Consider the following 20,417-nt stretch of genomic DNA (forward strand, 5'->3'; position numbering starts at 1 on the left):
TAATCACTTACTGGCACCTCTTGAAGAACAAAACAATATTCATTAAAGGTGCCGTATGTAATAATTTCATTAAATGGCCCTGATATTTCAAAAAGCATTAATAAATCATGTACTTTTTGAATACCTTTATAACTGATTCAGTTCATTTCGAAATTAGATTTACAGCCCCGAAATATTGTTATTGTTTTCATTTCGATGCCCCGCCCTCCACCGTTTGACCAATTAGAAAGTCTGTGAGTGTGTCACATCCAGGTTGCCAGTTACACACCGCCCTCTTCGTCGAGCTATATGCCACTGGTAAAGTTACTAAACATGTCAGACCTTAGTAAATCTAAAAAGGGTCGTTACAATCCTCAACTTATTTATGACAAAACCAGGAACAAAACAAGGATTTGTATCGGGGGATGTCTTTGAAAGATGGAGATGATTGAAGGCGGAGAAGATTTTTGGTGGTATTTGCTTGGCACAATACCACGCATTACATGTAATGATTTTCTACTTTGTGTATTGACATGGTAGTAGGCTATATGATTTATGTGTCACGTGGTTTTTGCGTAACTGGGTTGACTCATAGAATTGCACTCTGCACTGAAAGATGGTAATGTGCGTAGATGGAAGAGAATGCAGTGCTTCAGGTTGGATGCAACATGAAGTTATGCTGAACGAAATGTGGCGGTAATATTAGTGTTGGCTTTGGTTTTCCATCAAAGTAGGCCTATGCAATATATAATATATTATATATTATTATATAGAATTATTTTGATGGTGGTCCGTGCGGTCAAACTAGACATTCTAGCAGGGTAATGCCAACAATCTGTCCTGACTCTCGACGAAAATATTGCTGCGTAACTTTACAAATACATTTGGCTAATCGACATAAGTAAAATGTGGCATAATTACTTAGTAAACCATCTTGCAAGAAGCATAAACAAGAGAAACCTACAGCGTAGGACTCGTCGATTGCCATTTGAAGGTCTCGGCTGCGTACCTGGCAACCTCAGTAATGGAGAGTGGGAGGGGACTACAGAATTTTGATCGTGATTGCAGTACCATTTCTGGCCACATTATTACATATGGCACCTTTAAAGAATATGTTTTTTTTTTTTAAAAGTACTGACACAAAAATCTCTGTTACTTTACTTTAGCCACTTTCCAAGCTAAACTTAGCCCACCTATATTTTCACTATCTTTTATAAAAAAAAAAAAAAGCAAATGATTCCCTTATTAACATTTTTAATTTAGTCAGAATCTTTTTCGTACAATGAATTGCTTACTTGTCTGCTATCTTTTTGTCCATATTTGTTCAGGATATTATGATAGTAATGTGGCACTTTATAAGTATTATTAGCACAAGGAGCCAGTTGCTTCAGCGACACTTTAGAATGATTTTCTACAAGCAATAATCCACCGGGGTGTTGGAATAACTTCATATTTTTAACAAATTGTAAGAGAGCTGTGTTCTTGTACAAAATCCGAAACCACGTTGTGTAATTCGTAAATAAAAACAGAATACAATGATTTGCAAATCCTTTTCAATTTATATTCAATTGAATGGACTGCAAAGACAATATATTTAATGTTTGAACTGAGAAACTTAATTTTTTTGCAAATAATCATTAACTTAGAATTTTTTGACACTCTTGATTTAGGGCTTTGATTGATTGATGATTAGTGGCAGCAACACATTGCAAAAAAGTTGGCACAGGGGCATTTTTTACCACTGTGTTACATGGCCTTTCCTTTTAACAACACTCAGTAAACGTTTGGGAACTGAGGAGACCAATTTTTGAAGCTTTTCAGGTGGAATTATTTCCCATTCTTGCTTGATGTACAGCTTAAGTTGTTCACCAGTCCGGGGTCTCCGTTGTCGTATTTTAGGCTTCATATTGCATTTTCAATGGGAGACAGGTCTGGACTACAGGCAGGCCAGTCTAGTACCCGCACTCTTTTACTATGAAGCCACGCTGTTGTAACACATGGCTTTGCATTGTCTTGCTGAAATAAGCAGGGGCGTCCATGAAAAAGGCGTTGCTTGGATTGCAATATATGTTACTCCAAAACCTTTCAGCATTAATGGTGTCTTCACAGATGTGTAAGTTACCCATGCCTTGGGCATTAATACATCCCCATACCATCACAGATGCTGGCTTTTGAACTTTGCGCCTATAACAATCCGAATGGTTCTTTTCTTTCCTTTTCGTCCACAGTTTCCAAAACCAATTTGAAATGTGGACTCGTCAGACCACAGAACACTTTTCCACTTTGCATCAGTCCATCTTAGATGAGCTCAGGCCCAGCGAAGCCGGCAGGGTTTCTGGATGTTGTTGATAAATGGATTTTGCTTCGCATAGTAGAGTTTTAACTTTTTTTGATTGATTGAAACTTTTATTAGTAGATTGCACAGTGAAGTACATATTCCGTACAATTGACCACTAAATGGTAACACCCCAATAAGTTTTTCAACTTGTTTAAGTCGGGGTCCACTTAAATTGATTCATGATACAGATATATACTATTTTCATAATACAGTCATCACACAAGATAATCATCACAGTATATAAATTGAATTATTTACATTATTTACAATCCGGGGTGTGGGATATGGGGGGTGTGGGGGGTGGGGGTTAAGTTTGGTTGGTATCAACACTTCAGTCATCAACAATTGCATCATCAGAGAAAATGACATTGGAACAATGTAGGTCTGACTTGGTACATATGTACAGCAAGTATTGGACACAGAGAGAGAGAGAGATCAGAAATTATAAGAAAAAGTGTCTACATTTGATTGTTTACATTTGATTATTTACAATCCGAGGAGGTATGATGAGGAAGGGAGGGTGTTAGTTTAGGGTTGAAGTTGCCTGAAGGTGTTCTTTTAGTGAGGTTTTGAAGGAGGATAGAGATGCCCTTTCTTTTACACCTGTTGGGAGTGCATTCCACATTGATGTGGCATAGAAAGAGAATGAGTTAAGACCTTTGTTAGTTCGGAATCTGGGTTTAACGTGGTTAGTGGAGCTCCCCCTGGTGTTGTGGTTATGGCGGTCATTTACGTTAAGGAAGTAGTTTGACATGTACTTCGGTATCAGGGAGGTGTAGCGGATTTTATAGACTAGGCTCAGTGCAAGTTGTTTTACTCTGTCCTCCACCCTGAGCCAGCCCACTTTGGAGAAGTGGGTAGGAGTGAGGTGTGATCTGGGGTGGAGGTCTAGAAGTAATCTGACTAGCTTGTTCTGGGATGTTTGGAGTTTAGATTTGAGGGTTTTGGAGGTGCTAGGGTACCAGGAGGTGCATGCGTAATCGAAAAAGGGTTGAACGAGAGTTCCCGCCAGAATCTTCATGGTGCTTTTGTTGACCAGAGAGGAGATTCTATAGAAAAATCTCGTTCGTTGGTTGACCTTTTTGATTACCTTGGTTGCCATTTTATCACAGGAAAGATTAGCCTCTAGAATATAACCTAGGTAGGTGACCTCATCTTTCCTGGTCACCCACTTTTATAGTGAAGTCACTGACTTTCATGATGGGACCCAAACAGGATGGATTCCGTTTTACCCCAGTGTATGGATAGCTTGTTGTCAGCGAGCCAGGTGCAAATTCTACAGAGTTCAGCACTGAGGATTTTCTCCACCTGTGACTTGTCCTTGCCGGATACCAGCAGGGCCGAGTCATCCGCAATCAGATGTAGCGACGAACTGTAGTTACTGACAGGGGTTTTCTGAAGTGTTCTTGAGCCCATGTGGTGATATCCTTTACACATTGATGTCGCTTTTTGATGCAGTACCGCCTGAGTGATCGAAGGTCCGTAATATCATCACTTACGTGCAGTGATTTCTCCAGGTCCTAGGATTCTTTTGATGATATTACGGACCGTAGATGATGAAATCCCTAAATTCCTTGCAATAGCTCGTTGAGAAATGTTGTTCTTAAACTGTTGGACAATTTGCTCACGCATTTGTTCACAAAGTGGTGACCCTACCCACATCCTTGTTTGTGCATGACTGAGCATTTAATGGAAGCTGCTTTTATACCCAATCATGGCACCCACCTGTTCCCAATTAGCCTGTTCACCTGTGGGATGTTCCAAATAAGTGTTTGATGAGCATTCCGCAAATTCTCAGTCTTTTTTTGCCACTTGTGCCAGCTTTTTTGAAACATGTTGCAGGCATCAAATTCCAAATGAGCTAATATTTGCAAAAAATAACAAAGTTTTCCAGTTGGAACGTTAAGTATCTTGTCTTTGCAGTCTATTCAATTGAATATAGGTTGAAAAGGATTTGCAAATCATTGTATTCTGTTTTTATTTACGATTTACACAACGTGCCAACTTCACTTTCACCTTGCCGCATAATAACTTGAGTCCGATTCCTGGTTACATGCTTGTGAGGACGCATGACATAACACCTGCTCTGTAGCACTTTTTCATGTATGATTCATTTGAAAAGGGCAACCTTATGTTGTGTGCATTTTGAGGTGCTTCAGGTGTGTTGTTTGGGAAGGTGATAGGGGGTGGGGGGGGCAAAGCTTTCCCATCGTAGTCTGAATCACGAGACTTTGGTCAGCTTTGTGGAGGTTTGTGGTTTGTGCATGCTAAGAAGCTTTCTGTTATTCAGGTCACTTACTGCCCTTCACACACGCTCACGCTGGCACACACACGCACACACACACATGCATACACACACGCACACACACACACACACACACGCACACTAATAAAGGATTCAATCTGCTTTGTGCGATGTGCGGACATCTGCAGGCACGCACACTCTGTGTGTGGTTGTTTGCATGAATTAAAGATAAGTTAAACATATGTAAAAAGGACAAGATCATTAAACAATAACAAATATTATAGTATGGTATATATTATAGTTTTTACAGTGTATATCATGGTCATGTGACCTCTACACATATACATTTAGAGACGACATCTGTCATTTTTTCGTGTCAACAGGAATGATTGTCATAGACGGTTCCTTTGGACAACAATTATTTTAGGCTTGTTTGGTGTGTTTTTATTTTAGCACTGTTTCTGTACTGTCCTCCATGCCGTGTCTTCAATTCATGGAAAAGATTAGACGTGTTCACATCGCTAGCAATAACTCATTAGTGGCATGTTTTGCAGATTACCGTTGTTAGGTTGTTTTTATTCTCCAAACCAAAGGAGTGGCTCTTCTCTCTTGTTGGTGCCATTTCGTCTTCGGGTATTGTTGGTTTAGCTTCCTTTGTGCTTTTTATGCTCCAGTAGAAAAGGGATTTAAAGGGCCCTATTCTTCACGGTTTTCCTGACACATGAAACGTGATGAATTGGGGGCGGGTGCACTGTCCACTTTAGTGCTGAAAATCTTAAAAATGTTTATTGTGGCAATTCCAACTTTGACACAGCGTCGGTTGCTATGTGGAGTGGCGCTTTCCATCATTTTCAGCAGACTGCATTGCAAAAACGATTAGTGTTGACATCCATGCTCTGCCGGCTCTAGCCGTAATGTTCTTTCAAGTGATGTAAAATGATGCCGCAAAGTTAGCTGCAGCCCAGACATTAGAATTACGATATAAACGACACAGAATTATATCGCACGATAGACGTTTTTACGTCGTAGTACAATTCGTATCATTATCGCACAGCACTACTCTGAGACAGCACAAACTCCGTTCTAGAACCTTCAGTTTAATTTTAAAACACATTTTCCAATCCAAAAGTGACCCAACATCTTTAACATCCTACAAACCCCGTTTCCATATGAGTTGGGAAATTGTGTTAGATGTAAATATAAACGGAATACAATGATTTGCAACTCCTTTTCAACCCATATTCAATTGAATGCACTACAAAGACAAGATATTTAATGTTCAAACTCATAAACTTTATTTTTTTTTTGCAAATAATAATTAACTTACAATTTCATGGCTGCAACATGTGCCAAAGTAGTTGGGAAAGGGCATGTTCACCACTGTGTTACATGGCCTTTCCTTTTAACAACACTCAGTAAACGTTTGGGAACTGAGGAGACACATTTTTTTAAGCTTCTCAGGTGGAATTCTTTCCCATTCTTGCTTGATGTACAGCTTAAGTTGTTCAACAGTCCGGGGGTCTCCGTTGTGGTATTTTAGGCTTCATAATGCGCCACACATTTTCAATGGGAGACAGGTCTGGACTACAGGCAGGCCAGTCTAGTACCCGCACTCTTTTACTATGAAGCCACGTTGATGTAACACGTGGCTTGGCATTGTCTTGCTGAAATAAGCAGGGGCGTCCATGGTAACGTTGCTTGGATGGCAACATATGTTGCTCCAAAACCTGTATGTACCTTTCAGCATTAATGGCGCCTTCACAGATGTGTAAGTTACCCATGTCTTGGGCACTAATACACCCCCATACCATCACAGATGCTGGCTTTTCAACTTTGCGCCTATAACAATCCGGATGGTTCTTTTCCTCTTTGGTCCGGAGGACACGACGTCCACAGTTTCCAAAAACAATTTGAAATGTGGACTCGTCAGACCACAGAACACTTTTCCACTTTGTATCAATCCATCTTAGATGAGCTCAGGCCCAGCGAAGCCGACGGCGTTTCTGGGTGTTGTTGATAAACGGTTTTCGCCTTGCATAGGAGAGTTTTAACTTGCACTTACAGATGTAGCAACCAACTGTAGTTACTGAAAGTGGGTTTCTGAAGTGTTCCTGAGCCCATGTGGTGATATCCTTTACACACTGATGTCGCTTGCTGATGCAGTACAGCCTGAGGGATCAAAGGTCACGGGCTTAGCTGCTTACGTGCAATGATTTCTCCAGATTCTCAGAACCCTTTGATGATATTACGGACCGTAGATGGTGAAATCCCTAAATTCCTTGCAATAGCTGGTTGAGAAAGGTTTTTCTTAAACTGTTCAACAATTTGCTCACGCATTTGTTGACAAAGTGGTGACCCTCGCCCCATCCTTGTTTGTGAATGACTGAGCATTTCATGGAATCTACTTTTATACCCAATCATGGCACCCACCTGTTCCCAATTTGCCTGTTCACCTGTGGGATGTTCCAAATAAGTTTTTGATGAGCATTCCTCAACTTTATCAGTATTTATTGCCACCTTTCCCAACTTCTTTGTCACATGTTGCTGGCATCAAATTCTAAAGTTGATGATTATTTGCAAATTTTTTTTTTTTTTTATCAGTTTGAACATCAAATATGTTGTCTTTGTAGCATATTCAACTGAATATGGGTTGAAAATGATTTGCAAATCATTGTATTCCGTTTATATTTACATCTAACACAAATTCCCAACTCATATGGAAACGGGGTTTGTAATTGCGTGAAAGCGTAAGAAGAATCAAACCACATAAAAAGCATTTAACTAAGAGCCTGATCGACTAAAGGTTTCCGTGTAAACCCATATAGCACATGCAAAGCTGATATACTAAGCTTGTGCGTGGAGGATTGCGTCTCTTAAGGGAGCCAAATAGAGAGCGCAATCCATTTAGCGTGCCTGTCTTCATGAATATGCAGAATATGTGCTGAATATCAGAACACCCACAATAGTGGGAGGAGGAGATGCAAATATAATCATTTAGCACACGCAATGTGATTTATCAAGGCTAAATCTGTTCTGCGGCCGCTGCTTTGCATCTTTATTTAGTACTTTTGAAATCTTACATGGCTATGAGAAAGGCAGTCGATTGACAGTAGAATCCTCAATCTTATGGCCTGTGTGTGTCAACATATTTGAACTGTCATAAACAAAACATAATAGACACTTAGCGCCTGATCTACTAAAGAGTTGAGTGTATAAAAACACATGCAAACCTGATAGCACACGCAAAGCTGATCTACTAAACGTGAGCAAAGTGGATTCTTTTAAGTGAGCAGAGCAATCCTTTTTGCATCTAATATGCAAAACAAATGCTCATCAACAAAACAACCACAATACTGGGAGGAGAAGATGTAAATATAATTATTTAGCACGTGCAATCACTGCAATGTGCTCTATCAACACTCATCACTGTTTTACGAGCACTATTTTTTGTTATATTTAGCACGTGTGGGAAGGACTTGCAAACATTCAGGTCCACACACGGCTACAGGATCGGTGCTCGTGATGCACACACAGACGATGGACAGACCAGAATACTCCGTCCTACATATGTGTTTGTCATCATTTTAGATGGTCAGAAATAGGGTTGTACAGTATACTGGTATTAGTATAGTTCCGCGATACTAATGAATCATATTCGGTACTATACCGCCTCTGAAAAGTACCAACGTATGATCCTGTAACGACTTGGTATCGGATTGATATCCAAATGTGTGGTATCATCCAAAACTAATGTAAAGTATCAAACAACAGAAAAATAAGTGATTATTACATTTTAACAGAAGTGTAGATAGAACATTTTAAAAGAGAAAGTAAGCAGATATTAAATAGTAAATGAACAAGTAGATTAATAATTAATTTTCTATATATAATAATAGAATGATAAATGACACAATATGTTACTGCATACGTCAGCAGCTAAATTAGGAGCCTTTGTTTGCTTAATTACTACTAAAAGACAAGTTGTCTTGTATGTTCACTATTTTATTTAAGGACAAACTTGCAATAAGAAACATATGTTTATTGTACTCTAAGATTTTTTTGTTAAAATAAAACCAATAATGCAATTTTTTTGTGGTCCGCTTTATTTAGAAAAGTACCGAAAAGTACCAAAAAGTATCGAAAAAATGTTGGTACCGGTACCAAAATATTGGTAACGGGACAACACTAGTCAGAAATTTAAAAAAAATTAGACGTATCGTCTATTCAGCAACATCATTTTATAATTTTATAGCTGCTCGAGGACTTAAAGGAGAACTGCATTTTTTAAAACATTTTACCTATCATTTACAATCATTATGAGAGACAAGAACACATGTTTTAAAAATTTTTTTTTTTAGGATTTTGAAGATAAGTAACGCTTGGAAAAGGCGGCTAATGGGAGTCACCATTGTAGCCTTCAAAACCCTCTAAAAGAACTTCAGAACACTCCAGCAACCTTGTATATACCCATTGCAAGTCTATATATAATGTAGTAACAGACACATTCATAACAACGAGTTGTATGTACAATATTTACAGTATTTTGGTCATTTTATTCATTTACGGGACTGATTTCTTCCGCGCATAGATTTCTGTTTTCATAGCAGCGCAAGTCTGACTTCTGGCAACAACTTGTGTTCCTACTTCCGTGATCAAACACAAGTGTGTTCCTAATCATATCAGACAACAAAGACAACTATTTTTAGACGAATGAGGATTCACAACCTAATGAACTGCTGCTTATAGAAGCGAGCATGACAGAAGGGTGAGACATTGGAGCAGATGGAAGCCGGGAGAGTGAGGTTAAAAATGATTTTGACGCTAGAAATGTTGAACTTGGAGACAAGCTATTTTGACATAAATGGATTGCTTACCCAAAATCACCAGAAAACGTCCCCGACCACCTGGACCTGACATCGAGTGAGTCACTTTGATATCGATCACATGAAATGTAGGCTAATACTTTACAGATACTGTAATATGATTGTTCATGTTTTTCAATCAGTACAGATTGGTGTCATATCGCATTGTGTTGTGCATTACAAACTCAAATGTGTTTCGTGTTGACATAGAAGCTAGCTTATCTTTTGCCGTGGTTAGCTTTTACGGCTAGTACCGTAGCGTGCCAATGTGTTATTATGCTAGGAAAATAAATCCTCAGTGTTCGCTCTTAGAATAACAATGTCTCTGCAGTTTGAAGGGTATTGTTTTTTTAATTGTATTTGAATGGTAAATGGGTTATAATTGTATAGCGCTTTTCTACCTTCAAGGTACTCAAAGCACTTTGACACTATTTCCACATTCACCCATTCACACACACATTCACACACTGATGGCGGGAACTGCAATGCAAAGCGCTAACCGCGACCCATCAGGAGCAAGGGTGAAGTGTCTTGCTCAAGGACACAATGGACGTGACTCGGTTGGTAGAAGCTGGGGATCGAACCCGGAACCCTCAGGTTGCTAGCACGGCCACTCTCCCAACCGCGCCATGCCATCCCCGTCCCCAATTAAATGAAATAGTACATTGTTAGGGTTGTTTTTGTGTATAACATCTGGTTGTTGACTACAATCTAAATGTGTGCTAATGAGGCAGGCTTGCTTTGACTCTTCAACCTGAATTCATCCTATTTTTTATTTATTTTTCCACAGACAAACTAACCCTTCTAGTCTGTCTGACATCACATTATCAAATTTTTTAATAATAATAATTTAAAAAAAAAGCCTCTCCATCTCCAATATTTAATGGTTGCCCAAACTGAGGTTTTTAGCTTCCTGGAGAACACCACAGAATAAGAAATATTGTGGTCAGACGTTTGAGATGGTAAGTATTTACCGTCTTCTAACTGTCCTTTAAATCAATAGCCTATTAGAAAAGTCTTTTAAATGGGCTATTTGGAATGTGAAATTAAACACAGCCCATTTAAATGGACCACCTGTTTTGCTGCCCATCCATTGTGAGACATGTATGCGTTTGTATACATGGCGCTTACCCCCTTCCTCCATCACTCCTGTACCTACTGGTTTGTGAAGCAACCACTAAAAACTGGACATGGAGTTTGGAATAACTAGACAATGACTTCATTCTTAGAATCAGGTTCATATTCCCTTTGAAGCTTAGTCTTGTGTAGGGATGTTTCACTGGGAACCAGTAGATACAGCCAGTAGCAGTTTCTCCTGCCTAGATAGGATGGGGTTGTTCCTCAATCCACGATACAGACACAAAGTAAGGTTAAAGCTTTGAGCTTATGTGCCCGATGCCACCTAAGCATAGATTGCCCTCTATGCAATGTTCACAGTGAGCCAATAGCAGTTTTTCCTGCATAGATGGGACGAGGTTATTCCTCAGCCCACAATAGATACGAAAGGAGAAGTAAAATCTATGATCTTATGGCTCGAGGCCACCAATGCAATGATTGCCCTCTCTTCAGTCTTCACAGTGAGCCTGGCAAGTTTTATTTTCTGCATAGATGGGATGAAGTCTTTGCTAAATCAATAACGGAGACCAAAAGTGAGGTAGACACTTTGACTTATGGTTCGTGAGGTTCACAGTAAATTAGTAGCAGTTTTTCCTGCATAGGTAATCAGGTTCATGTTCCTTTTGAAGCTCAGTCTTGAAGAGATGTTTCACTGGGAACTCGTCGATGCAACCAGTAGCAGTTTCTCCTGCCTAGATGGGATGGGGTTGTTCCTCAGTCCACACACGAGACAAAAAGTATGGTAGAAACTTTGAACTTATGCGTTTGATGCCATCAAAGCATGGGTCAGTCTCAAATCCAGTGTTCACACTGTTTAGTAATTTCCCCGCATAGATGGGATGCTATCTTTGCTATGTCTACAATAAAGACCAAAAGTGAGGTAGACACTTTGACTTTCTGTATTCAAGACCACTAAGGTGTAGATTTGTCTCAAATCTTGTGTTTATAGGGAATCAGCAGATAGAACCAGCATCAGTTTCTCCTGCATAGACGGGAGGCGGTTGTTCCTTAGTCCTCAATAAAAACAAAAATGTAGAAACTTTTATCATATGCGTCCGATGCCACCAAGGCACATTTTGCTCTTTAATTCAGGGTTCACAGTGAACCAGTCACAGTTTTTTTCTGAATAGACGGGATGCAGTTGTTCTTCAGTTTACAACAGAGACAAAAACTTGGGCATAAACTTTGATCTTGTTTGCCCGATGCCACTGTGAACAAATTTACCCTCTATCCAGTGTTCACGGTGAACCAGTATCAATTTTTTATGAATAGACGGGATGCAGTTATTGCTAAGTCTACAACAGAAACCAAAAATTAGGGAGACACTTTGAACTTATGCATTCAAGTTAGATTGGTTTAAAATGTAGTGTTCATATGGAACCTGTACATGTAACTAGCGACAGTTTCTCCTACCTAGACGGGATGCACTTGTTCTTCAGTCTACAATAAAGTCAAAAACAGAGGTAGCCACTTGAATCGTATGCGTCCAATCCCACCAAGGCACATTTTGCTCTCTAATTCAGGGTTCACAGTGAACCAGTCACAGTTTTTTTCTGAATAGACGGGATGCAGTTGTTCTTCAGTTTACCACAGAGACAAAAACTTGGGCATAAACTTTGATCTTGTTCGCCCGATGCCACTACCGTACAAATGTATCCTCTATCCAGTGTTCACGGTGAACCAGTATCAATTTTTTCTGAATAGACGGGATGCAGTTATTGCTAAGTCTACTACAGAAACCAAAAATTAGGGAGACACTTTGAACTTATGCATTCAAGTTAGATTGGTTTAAAATTTAGTGTTCATATGGAACCTGTACATGTAACTAGCGACAGTTTCTCCTACCTAGACGGGATGCACTTGTTCTTCAGTCTACAATAAAGTCAAAAACAGAGGTAGCCACTTGAATCGTATGCGTCCAATCCCACCAACGCACATTTTGCTCTCTAATTCAGGGTTCACAGTGAACCAGTCACAGTTTTTTTCTGAATAGACGGGATGCAGTTGTTCTTCAGTTTACCACAGAGACAAAAACTTGGGCATAAACTTTGATCTTGTTCGCCCGATGCCACTACCGTACAAATGTACCCTCTATCCAGTGTTCACGGTGAACCAGTATCAATTTTTTCTGAATAGACGGGATGCAGTTATTGCTAAGTCTACTACAGAAACCAAAAATTAGGGAGACACTTTGAACTTATGCATTCAAGTTAGATTGGTTTAAAATTTAGTGTTCATATGGAACCTGTAGATGTAACTAGCAACAGTTTCTCCTACCTAGACGGGATGCACTTGTTCTTCAGTCTACAATAAAGTCAAAAACAGAGGTAGCCACTTGAATCGTATGCGTCCAATCCCACCAAGGCACATTTTGCTCTCTAATTCAGGGTTCACAGTGAACCAGTCAGTTTTTTTTCTGAATAGACGGGATGCAGTTGTTCTTCAGTTTACAACAGAGACAAAAACTTGGGCATAAACTTTGATCTTGTTCGCCCGATGCCACTACCGTACAAATGTACCCTCTATCCAGTGTTCACGGTGAACCAGTATCAATTTTTTCTGAATAGATGGGATGCAGTTATTCCTCAGTCTACAACAGAGACAAAAACTTGGGCATAAACTTTGATCTTGTGCTCCCGATGCCACTACAGTACAAATTACCCTCTATCCAGTGTTTACATAGAACCAGTATACATTTTTTCTGAATAGACAGGATGCGGTTATTGCTAAGTGTACAACAGAAACCAAAAATTTGAGAGACACTTTGAACTTATGCATTCAAGTTAGATTGGTTTAAAAGTTAGTGTGTATAAGAAACCAGTAGATGTAACTAGCAACAGTTTCTCCTGCGTAGACGGGATGCACTTGTTCTTCGGTCCATAATAAAGTCAAAAACAGAGGTAGCCACTTGTGCGTCTGATGCCACCGAAGCACAGATCGCCCTCTGTGCATGTTCACAGAGAACCAGTAGCAGTGTTCCCTGCATAGACGGGATGAAGCTGTTCCCCGGCTGACAGTAAAGACAAAAAGCGAAGTACAGTATAAACTTTGATCTTATGCGTCTGATGCCACTAAACTAAAATCACTTATTGCTTTCTAATTCAGTGTTCTCAGTGAACAAGAAGCAGTTTTTCCTGCATTGATGGGATGTGGTTGTTCTTCAGTCCACAATAAAGACAAAATGTGAGGAAGAAACTTGGATCTTATGCACCCAATGCTACCAAGTCATAGATTGCCCTCTACTCAGTGTTCACAGTGAACCAATAGCAGTTTTTTCTGCATGGATGGGATGCAGTCTACAATAAAGACCACAAGTGGGGTAGAAACTTTGATCGTACAGGTCTGATGCCACCAAGGCACAGATTGCTTCCTAATCCAGTGTTTACAGGAAACAAGTTTCTCCTGCATAGATGGGATGTGTTTGTTCCTCAGTCCACAATAAAGACAAAACGTGATGTTGAAACCGTTGTAGTTCAGAGGCCTCCGGGCCATGAATTGGTTTCTTATCTAGTGTTCACTGGGAACCAGACCCAACCAGCAGAAGAGTATCCTGCCTAGATGGAATGCAGTTGTTCCTTACTCCACAACCCAGGCTTAATTGAGGTAGAAGCATCATGCATCTGAGGCCACAAAGGCTCAGATTGATCTCAAATCCAGTGTAGATCCAAACCTGTTCAATGGCCTTGTGGTTAGAGCGTCCGCCCTGAGACTGGAACAACGTGACTTCAAACCCTGGCCGAGTCATACCAAAGACTATAAAAATGGGACCCATTACCTCCCTGCTTGGCACTCAGCATCAAGGGTTGGAATTGGGGGTTAAATCACCAAAAATGATTTCCGGGCGTGGCTGTTGCTCACTGCTCCCCTCACCTCCCAGGGGGGTGATCAAATGGGTCAAATGCAGAGGATAATTTCACCAAACCTAGTGTGTGTGTGACTATCGTTGGGACTGTAACTTTGAACTTGAACCAGCAGCAATTTCTTCTGCTTACACGGGATGCAGTTGCAACAAAATAAACTTTTTGGGCCTTATGTGCCTGCAGAGGCACAGTTTGTTTCAGTTTCCCTTGAATAGATGGGATGCGGTTGGTTCTTCAGTCCTCAATAAAGACCAAAAGTGAGATAGAAGCTTTGACCTTGTGTGCTCGGAGGCCACCTAGGCACAGATTGCTCTCCAATCCCGTGTTCACGGGTAATTTGACATCGGCGCCCAGGAGACAAATGGCTGACCATTTCGTTTGGAAGGCGTGATAACGACACTTGTTCTCCCAGGGAGACCATTAGCCGCGGGGGGAAGGCGGCTGTCAGATACTCGTCTCGCGTGCCGAGAAGTGAAGTAACCCTATCAGAGGCCAGCTCCTTAAGGCCTTCTTATCTCTCGCGCCACAGCCCGTCGAGCTAAGGCGTAATCTCCCCCCTTTGCTTGGTTTTGAACCGCTTTTCGGTCTGCAGCCTGACTTGAAGTACAATCGATGCCCGTCGATGCGTGGCCATTACCTGAACTGGTTGACTTCCTCCTCTGCTAAATATCGCCATCGTCATCGCTCCATACTCTTAATAGGTTATTTTCCCCTCACTCCTGTGTATTTCAGTGAAAGCACTTTCTACCTAAACGGGTCGTTTGTTGTGTTAACCGAAGCTTCCAACTTTTCCCCCCTTACCTCTCGCGCTTGTCGTGACTACGATTATCAAGTTCTGTGCCCACTAATAACACTAACCCTAATTTCGCGACTCGATCTACTGTATTTTCCGGACCATAGGGCGCACCGGATTATAAGGCGCACTGTCGATGAATGGTCTATTTTTGATCGTTTTTCATATATCAGGCGCACCGGATTATAGGGCGCATTATGGGAGTCATACTATTGAAACCACTTCCTTGTAGTTTACAGCGGTGTTTTTCAACCACCGTGCCGCGGCTCACTAGTGTGCCGTGAGATACAGTCTGGTGTGCTGTCTGAGATTATGTAAAAATATTTTTTGCAAACCAGTAATTATAATGCCCAAATGTGCTGTTGTTGAGCGTCTGTGTTGTCTAGAACTCGGGAGAGTAACCGTGTTATACTCTTCCATATCAGTAGGTGGCAGCAGGTAGCTAATTGCTTTGTAGATGTCGGGAACATGGTTTGTCGTGATCACAATATGCGGGAGGCAAGGTATCTAACACTTAAACCAAAAATAAACCAAAGGCGAGTGCCGCTAAGAGAAGGCATTGAAGCAAAACAAAACTAAAACTGAACTGGCTGTAAAGGAAACAAAAACAGAATGCTGGACGACAGCAAAGACTTACAGCGTGTGGAGCAGACGGCGTCCACAAAGTACGTCCGTACATGACATGACAATCAACAATGTCCCCACAACGAAGGATTGCGTCCGCACGACTTAAATAGTCTTGTTTGCGAAAACAAAGCAGGTGAGAGGGAATAGCATTCAAGGAAGACATGAAACTGCTACAGGAAAATACCAACAAAAGAGGAAAAGCCACCAAAATAAGATTGCAAGACAAGAACTAAAACACTACACACAGGAAAACACCAAAAAACTAAGTTACGGCGTGTTGTGACAGATCGTGACAGTGCACCTATTTTGAGACAAGACCTATACTGATGCATGCTTGGTTATGGTTTGAATTGCGAGAACAACTTTTTATTGTCAATATATTAATTTTTAATGTTTTCTGCTGGTGGTGTGCCTGAGATTTTTTTCAATGAAAAAAATGTGCCTTGGCTCAGAAAAGGTTGAAAAACACTGGTTTACAGAACATGCAATGGTGGTTCTTTGGTCAAAATGTTGCATAGATTATGTTTTACAGATCATCTTGAAGTTGCTTTCTGACAGTCGCTTCCGGATGCGCCGTTTTGTGGGCGGTCTTAGTTACATGGCTCACTTTCGGCAGAGTCTTCTCCTCGTCATCTTTGTTGTAGCGGTGTAGCGTGCAAGGACGGGAGTGGAAGAAGTGTCAAAAGAGGTTCCGCAGCCTACGAAGCAGAACCTCCAGGTTCTGTAACAGCTTCTTCCCTCAGGCCGTAAGACTCTTGAACGCATCATAATTAAATTATCCGCTCAACTCCCCCCAAAATGGATTAACTCGCTGGAATAAAAAAGACAATATAACATATAACCATAAACGTGGACGCATGTGAAAAAGTGCAATATAATTATCTCTACGGTAATCTATTTATTTATTTATATATATTTATATATATTTATTTATTTTATATATATATGTGTATATATTATTTATTTATTTATATATGCACCTTATTGCTACCGTGAGCTTATGTAACGAAATTTCGTTCTTATCTGTGCTGTAAAGTTCAAATTTGAATGACAATAAAAAGGAAGTCTAAGTCTAAGTCTAAAGGATGGAGCTAACTGTTTTAATGACATTCAGACCATACTTCAATCAATAACGGAGCAGCGTCTCCTCATCCGACGGAAATGTGTCCCGTGAAAAACCGTCCGACCAGAGCTCTAATAACTAAAGTTCCTTGGGTGAATAATGTAAACTCACTATGCCGGTATGTTTTAGAGCTTTCATGGCGAGTTTACTGACTGTAAGTAAGAACTTCACACTACTTTATATTACAAATGGCACTAAAACATTTGCTACTAAAACATTTGGATAGATTTTTGAGCGCCGTGTGTAATGTTCTATATTTTAAATGGAGCATTTAAAATGTTGGCGTTGTTTACTTGAGACTTAGCTCTTATGTTTGACTGCCATCTACTGGTCACACTTATCATTACCAAATAAAATAATGTAGCGTCCCGGAAGAGTTGGCACTGCAGGGAATTCTGGGTATTTGTTCTGTTGTGTTTATGTTGTGTTGCGGTGCAAATATTCTCCCGAAATGTGTTTGTCATTGTGGTTTAGTGTGGTTTCACAATATGGCACATGTTTATGACAGTGTTGGCTTTGTTTATATGGCCACCATTAGTGTGACATATATGGCAGTTTACTAAGAATGCCCTTCTATTTGCTTGACTAGGTGGTGATCAATACTGACATGAATAGTAAACTTTGTCATAATCATGCAGAATGATAGCTTTTTTAGCCGTCTTCAACTTAAAACCATAATGGCTAAATAAGCATCGAGGTGGGTAAGCTCAACCAAATGTATTCCTTGCATAAGGCGCACCGGATTATAAGGCGCACTATAGAGTCTTGGAAAAAGAAATAGATGTTGAGTGCGCCTTATAGTCCGGGAAATATGGTAACGTCAAAAATGTGATTATGACCTATTCCTAGCGATTGCAATGTAAAATGTGAGCCGCATAATTCCTGGTCGGATTCCGTGACTGCTGTGTAACAACCCCAGTCATAGCTGATCCACCTGTCTTTTGTCTTCTCAGTCCTACACACCTGATTTATTAACCATTCCCTCCCTGAGTACTGACCAGAGCTTTTAACTACATAGCAGACCAAATAACGGTCTGTCTCCAAGTACTGATCGAAGGTCCCCACCCCCCTTGCAGCTCCTGCCTTACCTAGAGTCCAATCTGACCGGCTTCAAGCAGCTGGAGATCCTCAACTTCCGGAACGGCAGCGTGGTGGTGAACAGCAGGATGAAGCTGGAGAAGGAGGTGCCGTACAACGTGACCGAGGCGGTGCACTGCGTGCTGGAAGACTTCTGCAGCGCCGCGTCCAAACGGCTGGACATCGAGATCGATAGCCGCTCCTTGGAGATAGAAGGTGAGACGTCCTCGCTAAAGAAGTCGCCGTCAAACACTTTGTTGGGGAAAATGTCAAACTCTCAGTTGAATACTGAAATGAGAACAAAATAATCCAAATAATCCATCCATGCATTTCCTACCGCTTGTCCCTTTTGGGGTCGCGGGGGGTGCTGGAGCCTATCTCAGCTGCATTCGGGTGGAAGGCGGGGTACACCCTGGACAAGTCGCCGCCTCATCAGAGGGCCAACACAAATAGACAGACAACATTCACACTCACATTCTCACACTAGGGCCAATTTAGTGTTGCCAATCAACCTATCCCCAGGTGCATGTCTTTAGAATCAGACACGCTACATTTACTCCATTACATTTACTTAAGTAACGTTTTGTTTAAGGCAGGGGTGTCAAACGTACGGCCTGGGGGCCGGATCAGACCCGCGAACAGCTTTTGTCCGGCCCGCGAGATAAACAAATAAATGATAAATGGGTTATACTTGTATAGCGCTTTTCTACCTTCAAGGTACTCAAAGCGCTTTGACAGTATTTCCACATTCACCCGTTCACACACACATTCACACACTGATGGCGGGAGCTGCCATGCAAGGCGCTAACCAGCAGCCATCAGGAGCAAGGGTGAAGTGTCTTGCCCAAGGACACAACGAACGTGACTAGGATGGTAGAAGGTGGGGATTGAACCCCAGTAACCAGCAACCCTCCGATTGCTGGCACGGCCACACTACCAACTTCGCCACGCCGTCCCCTGGATGAGATGAGTTTGTTAAGTATAAAAATGAACCTGAAATTTTTGAATGAAAGAAACTGCCGTTCTAAATGTGTCCACTGGATGTCGCAATAGCAATTCTTTGTATCTTTGTCAATGATGCTACATATGTACAAAATAAACCACATAATGTTAGTACATCAGTCGAGGAAAATGATCAAACTAACTGTAATTTGGTTTTGAGATTATTTTTTTTATCTTGATAGATTGAAAATTAACACCAATGAGTAGATTGATGAACATTATCACATGATTTATTCAGAAAGTATAAATAACGACAAATAAAGATAGAATACTGTTAATCGCAACATGTAAGTGAAAAAAACAACAACATTATGATTTGTACAATTTCAGAATGCGCTTGTTCTATTTTTAAACAAAGAAAATAATCTGAAGTTGTCTTTATTTTTAAATGATCATGCCGTGATTTTACCAGTCCGGCCCACTTGGGAGTAGATTTTTCTCCGTGTGGCCCCCGATCTAAAATGAGTTTGACACCAGAAAACCAAATTGAATATTGCACTATTTTACAGTCATATTTTATTTCTAGGCACCTTTTAGGACAAACAATAACACACAACAAGAATAAAACAAATACAAAAATTAGGTCATTTAAAATGTTAAAAAAAACAATAAGAAACAATGCTACAATAAACAACACATGTGATTGGCATATAGTCAAGGATGGGGGCGCCATTATAACTAGGAGCGCCACTGCATCACAACATATCACAGCTGTTTCCATGACAAAATGTGTGTTTTTGATCAGCATTTGGGGATGGCTGATTGGACATTCTGTAGGGCAGTGTTTTTCAACCACTGTGCCGTGAGATACAGTCTGGTGTGCCGTGGGAGATTATGTAATTTCACCTAATTGGGTTAAAAATATTTTTTGCAAACCAGTAATTATAATCCGCAAATGTGCCGTTGCTGAGTGTCTGTGCTGTCTAGAGCTCGGCAGCGTGACCGTGTAATACTCTTCCATATCAGTAGGTGGCAGCAGATAGATAATTGCTTTGTAGATGTCGGGAACATGGTTTGTCGTAATCACAATATGCGGGAGGCAGTGTGCAGGTAAAAAGGTATCTAACACTTAAACCAAAAACAAATAAAAGGCGAGTGCCGCTAAGAAAAGGCATTGAAGCTTAGGGATGGCTATGCAAAACTAAACTAAAACTGAACTGGCTGCAAAGTAAACAAACACAGAATGCTGGACGACAGCAAAGACTTACAGCGTGTGGAGCAGACGGCGTCCACAAAGTACATCCGAACATGACATGACAATCAACAATGTCCCCACAAAGAAGGATAGCGTCCGCACAACTTAAATATTTTTGATTGCGAAAACAAAGCAGCTGCGGGGAATCGCGTTCAAGGAAGACATGAAACTGCTACAGGAAAATACCAACAAAAGAGGAA

At 40.7% G+C, this 20,417-nt stretch overlaps 1 protein-coding gene across 5 annotated transcripts in view; it reads left to right on the forward strand.

Annotated features, from left to right (window-relative positions):
• Positions 1–20,417, forward strand: part of impg1b (interphotoreceptor matrix proteoglycan 1b) — a 78,100-nt gene that overhangs the window by 37,437 nt on the left and 20,246 nt on the right. For all 5 annotated transcript variants that reach the window (XM_072913644.1, XM_072913645.1, XM_072913646.1 and 2 more), the window contains one exon: positions 18,020–18,236. In XM_072913644.1, the coding sequence (XP_072769745.1) occupies positions 18,020–18,236 (217 nt within the window). The remainder of the gene's footprint in view (positions 1–18,019; positions 18,237–20,417) is intronic.

Source organism: Nerophis lumbriciformis, linkage group LG08 (assembly GCF_033978685.3).
Source record: "Nerophis lumbriciformis linkage group LG08, RoL_Nlum_v2.1, whole genome shotgun sequence".
Taxonomy (NCBI): Eukaryota; Metazoa; Chordata; class Actinopteri; order Syngnathiformes; family Syngnathidae; genus Nerophis; species Nerophis lumbriciformis.